At 39.6% G+C, this 18,258-nt stretch overlaps 2 protein-coding genes across 2 annotated transcripts; both read right to left on the bottom strand.

Moving 5' to 3' along the window:
- Positions 1 to 3,489: 3,489 nt before the first annotated feature.
- Positions 3,490 to 10,281, bottom strand: LOC128490290 (kelch-like protein 23). The gene is made up of 3 exons (XM_053462120.1): positions 8,763 to 10,281; positions 6,513 to 6,924; positions 3,490 to 5,316 (listed from the first exon to the last, which is right to left on the bottom strand). The coding sequence occupies exons 1-3, from the start codon at positions 9,646 to 9,648 to the stop codon at positions 4,998 to 5,000; spliced, it is 1,617 nt and encodes a 538-aa protein (XP_053318095.1). The 5' UTR covers positions 9,649 to 10,281; the 3' UTR covers positions 3,490 to 4,997.
- A 3,171-nt stretch (positions 10,282 to 13,452) lies between these two features.
- Positions 13,453 to 17,599, bottom strand: LSM7 (LSM7 homolog, U6 small nuclear RNA and mRNA degradation associated). The gene is made up of 4 exons (XM_053462107.1): positions 17,364 to 17,599; positions 15,701 to 15,791; positions 14,345 to 14,416; positions 13,453 to 13,718 (listed from the first exon to the last, which is right to left on the bottom strand). The coding sequence occupies exons 1-4, from the start codon at positions 17,367 to 17,369 to the stop codon at positions 13,576 to 13,578; spliced, it is 312 nt and encodes a 103-aa protein (XP_053318082.1). The 5' UTR covers positions 17,370 to 17,599; the 3' UTR covers positions 13,453 to 13,575.
- Between the last annotated feature and the right edge of the window lie 659 nt (positions 17,600 to 18,258).

Below are 18,258 nucleotides of genomic sequence, written 5' to 3' on the forward strand. Positions count from 1 at the left end.
TCCTGGCGTTGCTCCTTCTCTGCCCGAAGGGTGACCAATCCTGGTGCTGGTTTGGATGTCCCGTTTGGAAGGAAACATCCCACCGCTGCCACCAATGTGACGGGACCGACCTATACCCCGACTGGGTACTCCCGCCTAACGTTGCTTCCTCCTGCCGGGACACCAACAAGTAACCCCTTCAGCGCCGGGCAGAACCAGCGTTGTAGATAGAAGGGGGGACGTCGCTGCACCGTAGCTGCATTGGCACTGTGGCTATCCGAAGCTTAGCTACACAGCGAGTCTACAGCCCACCCCAAACATCAGGCAACACTCATGTTGAGGTGAAAACAGGACTCATTTATTAAAACCAAAGACAGAGCTATATATACACAAGTAAGAAAAGGGGCAAGACAAATATCACATGATCCAATTACCATGTCAGGAAGGAAGTAATTAGATCAAATCCTGCAACACAATATCCGGGGGAAGGACAGGATGACATGAGACATAAATAATGACATTAACTGGGTACGTAGACGTGGAATGACGATAGACATATAATTGGCTTAAGACAGACAATGGCCAGGACACAGAGATAACAGGAGCTCACAGGATTAACAGCTACCTGTTATGTAATTGATAATTAGGTATGCAGCAGTGACACCTAGTCATACCTACAGGGGGTCTTAAGACAAGGGCTAACACACAATAACAGAGGAAACACTTCACACCTATACAATTAACAATGCTAAGACAATCAGCCTTCTTCCTACCACAGGATGTCCAGCAGACGTTACAGTTCTGAGACTCTGAGTGCTAAAACATGGGGTACATCAGCAGACTGAACCCCTGTATCCACACACAGAAGTCTCTACAAGGCCCGGGCCCATAGTCGATAGGGAGGAGGCTGGCTCTCAGGCCTCTCCAGGGGCCCCAGTGATGGAGGGTTCTGTCACAGTACTCAATTGGATCAACTTTAACAGATTATTGCTGATTTTTTCTGATACATGGGAATATTGTCAATCTTCAGAAGAATATACCACAATTAGAGGTAAATATCGTACAAATAATTGTGATATTTTCAGGTCATGAGCTGTAGTCTAATAAGCCGTCATAGGCAATTATAAATTATACTATATATCTCAGAACTGGATGAACTCCCACTATGAAGAAAACAAAATTTACCTCTATTTAAAATAATAACAATACCATTAGGGCTGCAACAACTAATCGATAAAATCGCTAATAATCGATAATGAAAATCGTTGACAATTGATTCAATTAGTTGAATTGCTCTGAAAAACTCCTCTCCTTATATAATCTGACCTCAAACAGAGATCGGATTATAACACTAGAATCCAGATCCCCGCAACGCTGTAGGGGACCTGGATTGCCCTCAATGTCAGTTGATCCAATTGAGCCACCCTCCCATAAACCACTCTGCCTCCTCCCCCTCCCATATACCACTCTGCCTCTCTACCCGACTCCCTGGTGTCTTGTGAACCTCCGTTGCTGACAGTAGGCAGAGTGGTGTATGGGAGGGGGAGAGAGGCAGAGCGGTGTATGGGAGGGGAGAGGAGGCAGAGTGGTGTATGGGAGTGGTATATGGGAGGGGGAGGAGGCAGAGTGGTGTATGGGGGGTATAATGAATTTCAGGGTAGCAGAGTGGTGTATGGGGGTGTAATGAATGTCAGGGAGGCAGAGTGGCATATCTGGGGGAGGTAGAGTGGTGTATAGGGGGAGGTAGAGTGGTGTATGGGGGGTATAATGAATTTCAGAGTGGCATATCTGGGGGAGGCAGAGTGGTGAATCAGGGAGTATAATGAATTTCAGGGTGGTGCAGGGCATTTATGGGGGGCGGAGTGGCATATCAGGGTGCATAGTGGCATATAGGGAGGTATAAGGCATAAATGGGGGCGAGTGGCATATTGGAAGTTATAAGGCATATCAGGGGGCACAGTGGCATATAGGGGGTATAAGGCATATCAATATAAGCCATATCAGGGGGGCATAAGACGTATCTGGGGGTAAAAGGTATATCAGGGGGCTCAGTTGCATATCACTGGCATATAAGGAGTATAAGGCATATCGGGGGCACAGTGGTATATCAGAGGGCACAGTGGAATCTCTGGCATACAGGAGGTATAAGGCATATCTGGGGGCAGAGTGGCAAGCTGGGGGTCAGATGTGCATAACTGGGGGCAGTTTGGTAAATAAAAGAAAATATAAACAAGGCTTTTTTTTCTCATAGTTTTTATTAAATATGTAAAATAGTTAACATATTAATTAATTTTTACTAATAACTTTGTATTAAAACCTAGTTTGAGAAACACCGTGTTTGGGTTCTTGTAGCTTTTATTATTATGTCAGTTAAATAAGAAGGTGAATAGAGAAATGCCATTGTGATAAAGAGATGAAAGTGTAAATTGTAAGTTTTTTTATTGCATTATTTTAAATTAAAAAAAAATTGCATTTTTTTCATCCGATTAATCGAAAAAATAATCGGCCAACTAATCGATTATTAAAATAATCGTTAGTTGCAACCCTACAGAATACCATCTCTGAACGCACAACATGTCGAATTCACACCGGGTGGCGCTCCTGTCAGCTAAGAACAAGAAACTGAGGCTACAATTCGCACAGGCTCACCATAATTGGGCAATGGAAAACTGGAAGAAGGTTGCCTAGTCTGATGAGTCTTGATTCCAGCTGCGACATTTATATGGCAGGGTCAAACTTTGGCGTAAACAATATGAAAGCATGGATCCTTCCTGCGTTGTATCAATGGTTCAGGCTGGTGGTGGTGTAATAGTGTGGGGGACATTTTCTTGGCACACTTTGGGCCCCTTAGTACCAATTGAGCATCATTTAAACGGGATACCCTACCTGAGTATTGTTACTGACCATGTCCATCCCTTTATGACCACAGTGTACCCATCTTCTGATGGCTACTTCCAGCAGGATAATGCACCATGTCGCAACGTTCACATCATCTCAAACTGGTTTCTCCACAATGCGTAATGAAGATTGAGACTGGGCTCAGAGATATAAATCACTGTTTTGGCTGTGACAGTCAATGAGAAGGGCACCCAGTGGTGGTGTGTGACCCAAGGTCAGTGTATAACTGAGTATAAAATAGGTAGCATTTCAAGGTAAAACATAGCTTGTTTATTTGTAAATCAAATTTTAAATGACAAATGGGCAAAAGAAAAACAAAATCAGTAAAACTCTGCTCCCTCCCTATGCCTCTAACCTTAACCCTTAATCAAACTCCTTGTCTTTGGCCATATGAAATGTTAGGTGGTATGAGGTTAAATGAAATATGAACAATTGTTGTCACTACCATCCTAAAATACAGGCCCTCCCGCAGTAGAAAATAGATTTTTACCCAGGTGCATCTGCCTGTACTACCCCTTTAAAACTTTGGGTATTTTTGAAAATATTTTATTTTTAGGTCAAAATAAAATCATCATAGCTTTAACCATAAGTACCATATTGGCCAGGTTGCAGGCCCCACTTTTTGTCTTCAACGTGGGGGTGCAGCCTATAATCGGGGTTTAGCCCAGGGATGTGCAATTCGTATTGCCCGGGACATGCAGTGTTATTTTTTCTCTTTCATTTAGCACTGCTGCGAGCAAGCAGCAAGGTTAGGATCCAGGTCCTCCTTCTGCGCGATGCTACGTGCTCCACCATAGAAGCCCCAGCGGAAGTACCAGCCAGCAGCAGCGGAGGTTGTTTCACCGCCTGCCAGAGATGAGGATCCCCCGCAGCGCTGCAAGGGATCCTCCTCTCTGGCAGCTGGTGAACATCTGTGTGATGTGCGCAGACGTCCACCGGCTGCCCCCGCTAGACACCAGGGAGTCTGGCATATCTGGGCGCTATAAAGCATACCTGGGGGGCAGAGTGACAGATCTATAAGTAAGGTACATTATGAATTAATAGGGGCCTTAAAATTTCTGATTGTATATAGCATTTGCTGACTGCATAATAGATACCAAAAATGTTACATTACATGTATTCCTGTTCATTAGATAAAATACTGTTTTACCATTCCACTCGGACTGATTCGGGTGCGGCCTTTAATCGAGCAAAAACAGTAATTTGTTAAAAAAAAAAGCTATGCATTGTGCTACTTGATTATCAGTGTTTTTGAGATATTGTAAGGTCATTTGAGCAGGGTCCTTCTCACTTGTTGCTTGTCAAATTGTTACGTTAAATATTTTTTGTTATGTCCTGATTACCAATTATACAGCGCTGCGGAATATGATGGCGCTATATAAAACAATAATATTTAGTTCAAATGCCAGTCTGAGATCTGCAACAGTCGGATCTCAATTTTCTGCCTTGAAATTCTCTCCTTTCCATTTAGCCATTCTTTCACAGGCTGCATGAACTAAACAACAATTAGCAACTTAACGGATAGAGGAATAAACATATACGAATAATCAAAAAGGAACTTGAGTTACCATTTCCCATGGCATATATACTCAATAGGGTTAAATACATAATCTGTAAACACAATTACATACATTTAGATGTAAATTCTCTGTGTTTATTGTTATGGATCAGGATACTATAAAACATTCGGCTCTGAGGGGAGATCTCACCCTTTGCGGATTTTAGTAAACTTGAATACATTTATGACAACTGCTCATAGCTTTTTTGTTTTTCAGTTGGATTAATAATGATGTGAGTTTGGGGGAAAGACTACTCCTATGATTAAGCATTTTTACTTATTTTAATCAGTAAGCACTGTTTAGCATTCTTATTTACTCCATAAGACTGTAAAATGTTGGGTCTGAAAAGGTAAGTTTTTGGAATAATAATAAAGAGAATTTTAAGAAAAAGAAGATAAGATGGCTGCTTTTTACAATATACACATGGGTGACATACTTTAGACTTAACATTTTCCTCCTATGTTTCCAGCACAATGCAACTGCAACACATTCTAAATCTTTGAACTGCTATATTAAATGTGTGAATGCAAATGAGCTTCAATATCTGGGACGTTTCAATTCTTACGGCCAAACATCATAGTGTCTCATTGTCACACAGCCACGGATGGGCAAAGGGCATGGAATATTGGCATCCTTCACCTGGCAGATGTCCAAATATGGGTCAAACAACACAAAACTTGGAATGTCTTGAGTAATGCTTGCCCTTCTCTGGCCTAGGAGGTAGATTCGCCCGTTGACAGACCCACATCCCATAAAAAACTTGCGGTTGAGACATTCCTCATCAAGCACTGACCACTCTTCTGTGTTGAGGTCAAACCGAAGTGCTTGTCCGCCGATGGTATATATGACTCCATTAAGAACCGTAGCACATAGATCATATCTAAAAGACAAATTACCAGTTAACCTAAAGTAAAATTATGTTCTTTTATGACAGGGGTTCTCAAACTGCGGCCCTCCAGCTCCTGCAGGACTACATCTCCCATACTCCTCAGCCAGCCCCTTAGATGAAGGAGCATTATGGGAGATGTAGTCCTGCAGCAGCTGGAGGGCCGCAGTTTGAGAACCCCTGTTTTATGATGTTGTCTAATAAAACTACTGTTTATAGGGGCAACAGCCAACCTTCTTATGTTCTTGTATTAAAGAGAAATGTCAAACCTGGTGTCATTCATGATATATCTGGTCAAGACAAACAAAGTAGCTGGGGCACCCTTCTTGCTTTTGTCTCAGACTACATTTCAAATTATCGGGTAGAAAACAGATCAGTTTTTTAATTCAATGGGCTAGATTCAATGCTGTAGATAAATCCTATATTTTTCTGTAATATTTTTTTTACCATTGCAATCCATATAATGATTGTTATTCAATCACTTATTGACTGGGGTGGGATGTTGGCTATTCCCACACAAAATGTCTTCAACATGTGGAAGTAGATGTGGCAGCTGGTGGAGGTGCAACAGAAGCCTCTGCAAGGCCTACATTGGCATTCTAATTGAAAAAAAAAAAACATGATGTGCATTTAGGGTGTACCAATATGTATTTTGCCTGTGTTGCTTTTAGGCAAAGGACCAGCCCCGTAAAAAGCTGCCCCAGGGAATTTGATGACATTGCATTCTAAATACATAGACATTAATATGAAGTAGGTCCTCCTTTGTCCATATAGTGTACATCAAATGCCTGTGTCAAGGGCTATTGCTGGTTTTTGTCTTTAAGCTCTTGAGTATGTCCAGGTAAGAATATATTTGACAGAGCACATTGCCAGTGACAAGCTGTCTGCTCATCAAACAATTATATAACAATATAAAAGAAGCACAGAAAGTATCTAATTTAGCCAAAATTCTTGCTGAAGTTACTTTTGTAGGCACTACTGTGGCAGTATATGGAATAGTACTGTAATTAAAAAACTAAAATGATAAAGGGCTTCTGTTGTCCAAATTATTAAGGCAGAACAGCCAATAAGCTGTATTGCTTATACTACATCCCTCCCCAGATCCAGTTAAAATTATTTCCCAAATCCCCACATTAATTCAATTGCTAATGTTTAGTAATATCCCATTTCTTCGTGGTATATGTACATACCTGGGCATAGGAGAGTAAGTGATCACACTCCACTCGTCAGTTTCAGTATTAAGCCTCTGCATCCCACTATACACATCTCCATTCTCGTCGCGGCCACAAAGGACATACAGATGGATGCATGCGCTAGCAGCTGCTGCTCTTTCCACAGCTCTGACGAGGGGGCTACAGCTCTCCCATTTCATTTTTGCTAAATCCAGTCTCTCTACATCTGCAGTAACACTTTCATCTGTGCTCCCTCCAATTGCATAAAGGTGATCTCCGATCCCCACGGCACAGTGACAGTTCCGGGATATTTTCATGGGTGGTCCATCCACCCATGAATTTTGCAGAGAATCATAAATGAGTACCCAGTCTATGCTGTACCATACAAAGTCCCCACGGAAATATCCACCAGTCACAATCACTAGATGGCCTGTAACAAGAGACATGTTAGAGATTGCAGATGCTGCATAACAAAATGAATAAAACATATAAGAGTTTGTAGTCAAGATGCCTTGGCAACCTCTATCATTCGGACCACGCTTTATTTAATGGAGAGGGAAGATATGGTGGTGTTATTGGTCTCTATATGGATATGGTTAGATCTTCATTTACTGTGCTTCCTGCCCCCAGCAGCCCAGCACTACATAAGCCCTTATGAATTGCATGTAGAAGAGACATTTGTCACATTACCTTGTGTAGAATTGTAAATTGTTGTGGTTTCAACTCCCTTACATCCCTATTCTCAACAACGGCAAATTTCTTGCTGTCACATAGTAGCCATGTGATATATCATATACCCTATTCTGTGAGGAGGTATATATTAAACAACAGCTTCAATGTGCACCCGTCTCGACAGCTTTCAAGCATGGAGCACTCTGATTCTTAGGTCTACCACTGTCCTTTCATTGAAAAAAAAAATCTTCTTGCACCTAGCCTGCAAATGCCTGCTTTTTTCCACTGTTATCTTAATGATCAAATAATCTCCAAATAGCATTGTGATTATGAAGAAAAGGGATGTGCAGTTTTTCTAAAAAGAATGTACTAGGGTCGTTTAAGACCTGGGCCTTGAGCATACAGGACATTTTACGCCACACACATTTTATATACTAAGCATTCTGCGCACAACTGTCACACATAAGCCCTGTAAGCCTTCAATGCTTTATGTATTTGAGGGATTCACTTGCCTAAGTATCTAAAATTGAGAACATCCCTGTGAAGGTACCCAGCACAATGGTAACATTAATGAATAGGCACTACTGTTCACCTCAAAATTATATTGTGGAACCAGATGTCGCAGCTGCAGATAAACAAGATTTCCAACAGATGGCCTAACGGAATTAGTGTCACGATTAACAAGTTTAGTTGAACAGTTGCTGGAATGTTGTGCGGCATTCATATTCTGTTTTAGTAGTTACTTTCTTCTATTTTAAATGCCTGCCTAGGTTTGTGATGCAGTAAAACTCACTGGATTTCATTCAAAATAGACACCACTATGCAGTTAACATTGAAAGAGGGCAGGGGCGCTCCTTTAACACATGGTCATACCTGGGAACTTCTGGGCTCCGGCTACCTGGAGCCTTCCCTTGCGGGACGCAGGCCAGGACTGACCACTGACGTCAGTTTTGTGCTAGACATATTTATTAAATGGCCCAAGTCATTAAAGAAGTAACACTTCTATAGAAGTAAAAGTAATAGTGTTACTAAGTTTTTTTCAGTGAAGTTTTTCCAATAAAGCAGGAGGTGGCCAGAGAGTTGTGGCTACCCTTGTCCAAATTCCCCATGAATTATGAAGCATCATTTATAATTAAACAAAGGAGCTGGTTCTGTACATTGTGTGGTTCAGTGATTCCACTGATGCTTTGTAAAGTCACTTAAGCTATTACTGAAGCGGAAGCTTATTGGGATTTGTCCTTCATAGCGTATGGTGAGGTCTTTGAGAGGAAACTGCAACCCTCCTTCCAACTGTTTAGTGAATAAACCCCAGTGTATCTATGCAGTATCTTGGACATTGCTATGGAACGAACGAAGAAAAACAACCTCCAGCACTTTACTTTTTTGGGACGGGTGTAAAGAAACATTTTAACTAAGCCAGTTAGGTCCTAGGTATACTTTTGATATAACGACTGGGAACAAAAAACACTAACCTGTAAAAGAAATATGTTTATTTCAAGATGGCCAAATGGGATGCTTGTTATGTTGTAGACACAAAACCGGTTGTGCTGCACAGTTTCAGTGATCACAATAATGTAATTTGAAAATAAGCGTTACCTACTGTTGCCACAGCATACTGAGTGAGATTTTTACGTAGGAGAGGTGAGCATGTTCGCCATGTGGAAGTCTTCGGAAGATAAACATATAGATCCTGCTGGTCTTTTTCATGTTTACCTCCCAGAACGTACAACGTGTCATAGGTTCTGCTTGTAGTCATATTCTCCTTCATGTAGTTCCATGCTTTTGGCTGATTTGTGTTTAAAGTCTTCAACAGTCTGGTATATGTGTCCTGCCGTTCTGACCATTGGCTTCGCTTGACTAAGGCATCAAGAAAGCTGAGGCTAAGAAATGTAGGTCTCACCAGCGCAATCAGTTCTGTAAAGTCCTTCTCTCTGGTTGTGTCCACCATGACCCATTTCATAACAGCCTCAAATACAACATCTTCATTACAAACAAAAAGGTCATCTGTCTGTAGAAGTCGCACAAGGGTTTCCTTATCAAGCTGATTGAATTCATCCTCATGATAATATATCAGATCTGATAAGTGGGTAAGAGCCACATTTAAAGCTGAATCAAAAAGCTCAGGGCAGGTGTATTGCAGAGCGTAGGACATCATGCCCAAGCAGTTGGACACACGTAGCTCATGTGCTAAGAATCCCACACAGAGACCCTTAGCTTGTTGTAAATCTAGATAATCTGCTGTTTCTAAAATTGCGGTGACATTCCATGTATTTATTGCCAAAGTACCTTTGTTGATGAAATCAAGAAGGATCTGGAAACAATCTTTATCAACCCCTTCCAGGTGAATTTGATGCTGAGTGCTTTCTTTAAACCCACCATTGAACAGGACTTCAAAATATCTACTGTGTGCAGCCAGAACAGATCTGTCCACATGGAACCATCGGTATCCAACTTCCAGAATGACGTCATTTAATGTAGCCATATTGTGTATGTAAATAAATTATTTACTGAATTTCAGTAACCACGGTGACTGTCCCATCTTCTTTAAGATTATATCACTATATTATAAATACAATGTAAAATATTATTCCCTATACGTTTCCCCCAAGGCACAAAACACAACACAAATTCATTGCTTAAGCATTGAAGATCATTTTGATCAAATTAGATGAGAGCAAGAAATATAAATTATAAATAATGTTCTGTATAGTAATCAATTTTTAACATTAACATTTAAAGTGAATTAATTAACATGTATTTTAAGAGTACAGATCATAGGACAAGTAAGCATTTCTATGCTGTTGCTCTTTAAAGAGCCAACTGACCAAGTTAAAGCCAAACCAAACACTCACAGGTTAGTAACAGAACATATGACCAATTAAAACTTGCTTTTTATTTTGTGTGTTGCGAAGGTTCAGTTCTTAACGGCATGTAGTAGCTCTCTCTTTGTCCAAGAAATAGGGTTACTCCTGCTTTGATGTTGCTGAATTCATAACACCGTTTAGCTGTAGCACAGTTTGAATTTTGAATACTCAGCTGTTCCAAAAATAGCATGTATTTGGTTAACTTCTGTGCCTGTCCTTCATTAACTAAAGGAGATTACCCTGTTTAAACACACGTTAAAGTTTGCTATTGACAGTTCTAACCTATACTGCCTCTTGCAAAAGAACAAAAAAAGACTCTAGGAATATTGCAGCTAAACATTTGTATTTCAAGTCTAGTATGCATTTCATGTTAAAATGGAAAATGAGCAACTATACCCAAATTAGTATTTCCATTTTCTGGCCAGCTCTTTGCCATAAAGCACTGCTCAGTTAGTGGCTGCCTTCTAATTGCTCACAATGCAATTTGTATAATATTTTTCACTTAGGAGTAAACAGAGTGTCCTTGGACCCTGGACATGGCATCAATCACCTCATAAGAAAGTGACAGAGCTGAGACACAAAGCACAATGTTTTCCTGCATTCGGCGGGTTTTCTAATAACATTCAAACATAAAATGCAAATTAAATATTGGTAAAACAACCAATCTAATAGTTTTAGCTAATAAATAGAATGAGACATTTAAAAACCACCAAAGGACAGCAAATGCAATTTATACTCAAATATACCACCTAGTGAGAACGAAAATGCAGCAATATGGGCAAGACTTGTTGCTGTGCAGGAGACATGTTTCACCAAAGAGATCTCCCTACATGTGATACACATCTCCAGTCAGCTCAGAAAACATCGCTGGCGAGGCTTGCTCAGACCCCAGTGTGCATGCGCATAAAGAGCTTCCATTGACTTTAATGGAAGCATTTTTTCCTATACTGATTGACTGTTTCTAGGAGGAAGACAACTGCAGGAGCAGGGCTACAGGTGTCTATCTCACGTAAGAGTTTTGTTTGTTTGGGAAGAATACACAGAAGTACTCAGTTGTTTTTTTAATTTTGTACCCATCTTACAATGTTTTTCGTTCTTGTACGTATATTGGGCTTTTTGTCAGGACACAAAAGGCTTTCTTTAGATGATTTTGATATCTAATTTACGATAAAAAATAAAATATGGTAAGGCTATTTGGAAAATCTATTACCTACAAAAGCAAATGGGAAAAACCTGCTAAATAGATTCTAATATTTATCCTCAGTTTAGAAATACCCAATGTTTCTTTGCACGCTATAGGGCAAAAAAAAGTAGTGTATTGTCATTATAAAACCATTTCTTCCAAATCTAGTCATCCTGTGCCCATGTCCTATTTAGGACATCCTTTTGAAAAGTAGACATGATATCAGCCTTGTCAGAGTTGGTGATTTGTTGTGCTTTTTTCACACATGTAACTCAGGTATGAATTTACAGCTCTTGGTATGTTATTTACCAAAAAATATGTTGCGGGGGTAAACAGAATTGGCCAGCTTCAAATGTGGCTTTTTAGCACCCAAACAAACCTTGACACTATGTATGGGTGGTATTAATTTTAGGGCTTGCTCGTAAAGATATTTTGCAGCTGGATGGTGCCCCTGTCATGGTGACATTGCTGAAGTTATTTAAATTTTTTTTATCTCATAGTGATTCTAAACTGTAGGTTTTTCCATGATGTGATAGGCATGTCTTTGGTTGTTAAGGGGTTTAGGTGCACTCTTCTTTTGTGTGAGTCTGTGATCTTCTTTACAGAGAGTATTTTGTGCATATAAACCTGAGATTTATATACTCTGGAAGATGTCATTGAGTTTTCCAAACTTTTTTTTCGAATTTAAACAGCCCACCAACTACTACAGCCCCACAAAAGTATGTATTTTTTGGACTCAAGACAACCCAGGGTATTTCACAAAGAGCATTTATGATGCCACCAGTTGGTCACAAAACCCTAGCAAAATGACCCCTGACATTAATTTTTGTTATTTTTTTCCCACCAAACTTTACATGTTTCTTAGGAATGTCCGTACAGATTACATACAATATCAGAAAAAAACCCAACAAAATATATTCAGGTGCATTTGCAGGAAATACAGCAGACCGAATAGGACAAGGAAGGCACACAAAAAACAAAGGATTAAACAATATGCTATGCAGTTAAGTTAACAAAAATATGCATTTCTTTATGTGCGCCAGCCTTTTGCTTCTTGTGCACCCACCTCTGTTGTGGGCCACAACTCCCATCACCCTTATCACCTTGGTGATAAGGTTGTAAGGTATTTTTTTTTATTTGTGTTTTGTGATTTTATTTTTTTTTTTATTGATTTTTTTTTTATGCAGGGGGGTTGGCTGTGCCATGTCTGGCTCACTGCATGACAGCAGGGATCAATTTTTTCGGTGTGCCAGCCCGCTAATCTATCTACAGATCAACTGGCAACATGTCACACTTTTTTTTAACATTTATCTTTTTACTTTTAACATTTCTGAGGCTCCTGATCAGTCTCTTGGTGATCAGCAGCACTCACTATATTAAGAATGGAGCATTGTGCTCATTGGGAATACAAGACCTGATCGTGGAAGACTTCTGAAGTGGGGAGAACATGATTGGCGGTTCCTGATTGTTGACACCGATCCAGCCTGCTGATCGGTCAGTCATATAAATGGAGCATCACATTCATTGCACCAAGACTTCCAACACATCAAGGTTTAATGGTTTCTGAGGACTGCCTCAGATGCAATGTAGTCACACAGGTGCATACACAGCTACTTTCTTCGTGACATTGGCCCATTTTTTTCACGATGGCATGAAACGTCATAAAGGCTTTACCAGGCTAATGTACAGTCTGCTTTAGGGCAAGTCAGGGATACTTTAACACACTGTGCAGGATGCTCATTTCTTTAAATGTGGGAGCCAAATGCTGATCTCAAGAGTATACACGGTTTATACAAGTCTCACATTCTGTCAAAACACTAGCTGATTCAAAGCTGACCACTGTAAATATGCAATCCAAGTATAAACACAACACAAAACTGCAGCATTATGTTGCTATTGTCATCTCCAGATAAATAATACATTCTGTTAAAGGCAGTTACTTTTTAGACAACTATACTTCTGTATAACTGGATGTGGGCATTTTCTATTTTTGATGTAATCAGTGACATAAACCCACAGTGTGGCAACACAGGAAAGAGATCAAATCTAGCAGCTGCTCTCTTCAGGAAATTCAGAAGTGGGTTTCAGTGCAGCTTAATAAAATAAGACAAAGAACAAGGCATGAACAAAAAAAAGTTGATTTATAACATAATGCAAGTCCACACTTGACTAAAACAATATATTTCCACCGTTACAAAAAACAAACAAACAAAAAAATCTGGTCTGCATTTAGTTAAAAAAAAACAACAAAAAAACCCCATCCTAACACACAAATCATGATCTTCAACTTGAAGTATGGTATATCCCAAAGGAATCTGGCGGTTCTGGACCTGAGGCTTAAATTGAGCTTTAGTATGGGAAATCAACCATCTTGTTGCTGAATAAAGGGGTTAGGGATAGCCTCCATTCCATCCTGTGGACATATTAGAACTACCGATGTCCCTCTGCAAACAACAAGTCCAAGCTGTCTTGTGTCTTCTGTTAATTTGTACTGGTCATCTGGATCTGCATACATAAAAAGATATGATATACAGGTAAGCATCCTTAGGGTAAGAAAAAATTGCCCTGGTTTCTCTACTGACCCTGTATATTTTGCAATCTATTGTTTTAGCCCAATCTACTAGCCTAGCTCATTATAATACAGCCTATAGTAAACAATAGAATGACAGAATCCTAATAACCTAGCCAGACATTTTCACTAATCAGAGTTTGAGGAACAACTTTAACAGCTCAGTATGGCGAGCAGGGAAAGTTATTCAGAAACATCACAGGACTGACAATAATTGCAGCCTCCAGGTCTGCTGATATAAGTTAAGAGGAACAATCCAACTTTTTGTTAAAACTATCCAAAATTAATCACATACAGCTCTATATTTTTTGCTAAACGAGAAAATATTTTTGCCATTAAACCCCCCTTTAAGCACTGTGATGCGTGCAAAATTAATGCATTTAAGCTACAGCAGACTTTTTAAAATATCGCAGATCAAAACCTAAAAATTATAAATTTAAAATGAACAGTCGAGAAGATATTTTGTCATTTCAACAGCCTTAACAATATGCTAGGTAGTCTAGAAATCTCTCATACATTTTGTAGGATTTGCCACGTTGCAGACCCTGCAGCTAACACCCACCTCTCATGTATTCTATAGTGCCATCCAGTACAAGATTCAATAGAGGGTCAAACCCTTTCAGGACTCCGCTTGCTATAAAAAAAAAATAAAAAAATAAAAGCAAGTAACATTTACCCATACATATGGAAAGACAACACTAATCTACAGTGGTGAGATGCTAAATTTTAACTGTATATTTCCTATTATATAAAATTGTTCTATAGCTCAAAAGTTTGTTTGCAAAGTACGCATGAACGATTAATACCTGTGCATTGAAACACAGTCCGCTACAATAAGCATGCTAGGCTAATCTGTCATTAAAGCGAAAGGAGCAGGGCCAACCAGCTCTGCAGTTAAAAAAAACCCAAAAACAAACGCTATGCAGGCCACGTTGAAGCTGCTGGCACTTGAACATACAAATTAAAAGAAGAAATTTAAATAATAATTGAACCCGGTAACAAAGCATCAGTTAATGAGATGCCTGACCGATTAGCTCCTGGGCTTTGTGAACAGGTGCAGTTTATCACCAGAAGACTATAACTACTCTAAGAAAGAACAAAAAGCAGATTAATCCCTTCAGTCCCAGTGGTTTTTGGTACCTTACATCCCAGAGCTTTTATTGCCATTTTTACCATGTGTGGGTTTAACAATTTTTTTTCTGCATTTGAGGTACCCACACAAAATTACACATCCTTTTTCCTCCCAGAACAAAATAGGGCTTTAACTTGAAACCATGGAAATAGAATTTCTTCTACATGTCACTGCTGAACAACGATCAAATTTACATTCGGCAATATGCCTCGATTACAGACATACCCCATATATGCATTTATGTTCTAGATGACCACATTCATCCCTTACGTAGTTAAGGATAAATAGGTTTGGGGGTAGTGAACAGGGGAGGGGGTTATACTTTTTACATGTAGAATTACGGCAATGGGATGTAATTTTTGTTTTGTACTGTTATCGGTGCAGTCTGGATACAGATCCCTCTGGGGACCTCATGACTATGTTTTTTATGCCAGCGATGTCACAATAACATCACTTAGCTCACTTTTTATCTCTACCTTTGTTGGCTTAGGACAGCTCTTAGTCTCCCTTGCAATCATGAGGAGTCATTGTGACATCACTGGCATAAAAAACATATGTTACTTGCATCTGAGTGCTGGGAAATGACCCCCCCCGAGGCATAGTATAATGCAGACCAAACCGCTAAATTTAGAGTTCATGTACTTTTGTACAGTTAACCCAGGTGCCAAGACGCACTTTCTTGTCACCATGGCAACCTGGCACCTAGGGTTTTTGAGCCTATCACAATCAAACTCAAATTATAACCTTAAAAACGTTAAATATATAATTATTACTAGTAAAAAGTACCTTCTCTTCCACCCTGGAATTTCACCCGAATAGTTTTATCTATATACTTAGAGAGGTCTAGAATGCTTTCCTTTTTCTTTTTTTCCTTATCCTGAAAGAAAGAAAAAAAACATTTTATGTAGAAATGAAATTAAATCGATTGGCCAGTTTCATTGCTTGCCTCAATGCTTACAGCGCACTACAGTGTCTAATTTGAGCAAACGGCTGTTTAACCCTTTGAGTGCTGGGGAGGTTGTGGCACATTTTTCCTTGTGGGAGAACAGAACAATGTTCGCAGTTCTGCAATGATTAGGTGTAGGTGACAACGAAACACTTTCATTATGGAAAACCTATATATATTTTTATTCATGACAAGCTTAGCTTGTATTCCATCGATACCTGGTCTAGGGCAAACCATACAATAGTCTAGGGCAAACCATACAATACAGGGATAAAAATACAAAAAGCCCACCATTTACATTCCTAAACAGTAAAACTAAAAAAATATTTTCTCAAAACCCCTACACAATAAATAAATCGAACACACACACACACATATATATATATATATATATATATATATTATATACATACACACACGGTAGGACGTACATGTAGATTGCAGGGTAGTGACACAATATAAGTGTTTAAACTGCAAAACGATGCTAAAGGAAAAAACAAAATCTAACGAATAAAATGCGTCCACATGAACGGCAACCCCTATTGCATGTAGGGTGTACCCATGCATATATCACTCGTCATCTTTCTGGCGAAGGGATATCCTACACGTACAACAAATGAAGTGATCCCTGTGCATGGTAGTTAAGGGGATACTGAACAATTTACTACCGGTAATTTCCCAAGCCTTAACAAGAAGCAGCTCCCACACCCAACAGTAGTCTGAGGTTTCAAACCTCTAATGGGAGTGTGTGTGCGCGATACCACACAATTATTGTATGCATCCTGACCAGGGTCCCAAAGGCTGTTAAAGGCTGTTGGATACACAAATGAAGCAGCCCATGTGTAACCAAAATTGACATAACATGTGTGCATATCTAAGCACTTTTGACATGTGTCTTATCAGAAAATTGTATAGTCTTTTGCTGAAATAGAGACCTTTTATTGGCCCAACACATAAACAGATGTTTGGATACATAAGCTTTTGAGGTCTTTTCTTTGGATTAAGTCATTCCATTTTTCTCTTGGGCCAATACTGCCATATCAACTTTATTTAGATTGTGGGAATTATGTCCTTTAATTATTCGCCTAGAAGGAAATGGGTTTTAAATGGGCAGTCATGCCTGTCTTTAGCAATTGAGTTTGCTTCACTTTCAGGGAAATCTGGGGTGGACCCCCACGGGGTATCTGGTTGGGGCTGAAAAAAGTCTTTTTCACATCAAAAATGCCCCGATAGTCTCTACCCACAGCTCATAACCTAGGCACTAAATTTACTTACGTCAGAATGGACGGCGACACTTTACTACATTTAGTTACATTACGCTACCTAGGAACGTTGCCTCGTTTACTCATATTAACTAATATCTAACAACCCAGCTGGCTTAGATAAGGAAAAGCAGCCGTTAGCCGCACATAACCACTTTCATCCCCCAGCTACCACAAACTACATTAACACAAACCAGAAATGTACTATAAGTAATGCTCATAGCGACCCATATACACTCACCGCCATCTTCCCGCGCGCCTCTCTACTGGTCCGGACGATGCCACTTTAACGCGGAAGGCGTACATACTTAATGGCAATATACTCCAACCCTTCCACAACTTTGCACAGCAACATATTACTTTCAATTGGTATTTTACTCCAATAGATTTTGCGTACTGCATAACATATTACATTTTATACACAAAAGTACCTAAACTTAACACATTTCAATGCCATTGAATCTCAGCACCCCTAAATCTGGGGCGTTTGGTAAAACCCGGCCACGCACGACCTCTTACGCTTTACGGATGACGTAACGACGTTCTCTGGATTTGTGTTTGAATAGGGTCGTTTTAGTGAGGGTTGAGGCAACTTGAACGCTTCGCATGTTGTATTAAAATCCCTCCTACAAAATAAAATGTGTTTTATCGCGCTTTGTGGCAGCAAATCAGATGTCTGCTTTAGATGTGCTGCAGTAAAGCTATGCAATGCGCCGGTAGATTCACTATTTTATTGAATGTGACTAGAACAGCAGTTTTACAGCAGTTTTACAGCAGTACAAGGGAAGCCATTTCCCAAACTTAAGTTTGTGTACTTGGATGGGTGCGTTAACCCCTTAAGGACCAGGATGTTTTTTTTTATGTTGTGTACCCTTCGTGGCAATGGCTCTAACACTTTTGGGGTGCTCATGTTTAGCTGTTTTTCTCCTCTCCTATTTAGTGAACCCACACAAGTTACATATTGACAAAAAGGGCTTTCTTCAGATACCATTTCTGGTCATATCATCTAATTTCCTATTAAAAAATAATAAAATATGATGAAAATGGAAAAAAGCACTTTTGCCAGTTTTATTTGAAAAACCTTTTGCTCATCTACAAAAGCTAATGAAAAAAACCCGCTAAATAGATTCTACTAT

Source organism: Spea bombifrons, chromosome 1, assembly GCF_027358695.1.
Source record: "Spea bombifrons isolate aSpeBom1 chromosome 1, aSpeBom1.2.pri, whole genome shotgun sequence".
Classification (NCBI taxonomy): domain Eukaryota; kingdom Metazoa; phylum Chordata; class Amphibia; order Anura; family Pelobatidae; genus Spea; species Spea bombifrons.

Coding starts and splice junctions, on each gene's coding strand:
- LOC128490290 (XM_053462120.1), bottom strand. CDS start 9,648: ATGGCTACATTAAATGACGTCATTCTGGAAGTTGGATACCGATGGTTC. Junction 6,925..8,762: donor GTATGCTGTGGCAACAGTAG/GTAACGCTTATT, acceptor CTCTTGTTACAG/GCCATCTAGTGATTGTGACT. Junction 5,317..6,512: donor ACTTACTCTCCTATGCCCAG/GTATGTACATAT, acceptor TTTGTCTTTTAG/ATATGATCTATGTGCTACGG.
- LSM7 (XM_053462107.1), bottom strand. Junction 14,417..15,700: donor ATTCCAGGGTGGAAGAGAAG/GTACTTTTTACT, acceptor TTTTTTTTATAG/CAAGCGGAGTCCTGAAAGGG. Junction 13,719..14,344: donor CACTATAGAATACATGAGAG/GTGGGTGTTAGC, acceptor TTATGTATGCAG/ATCCAGATGACCAGTACAAA.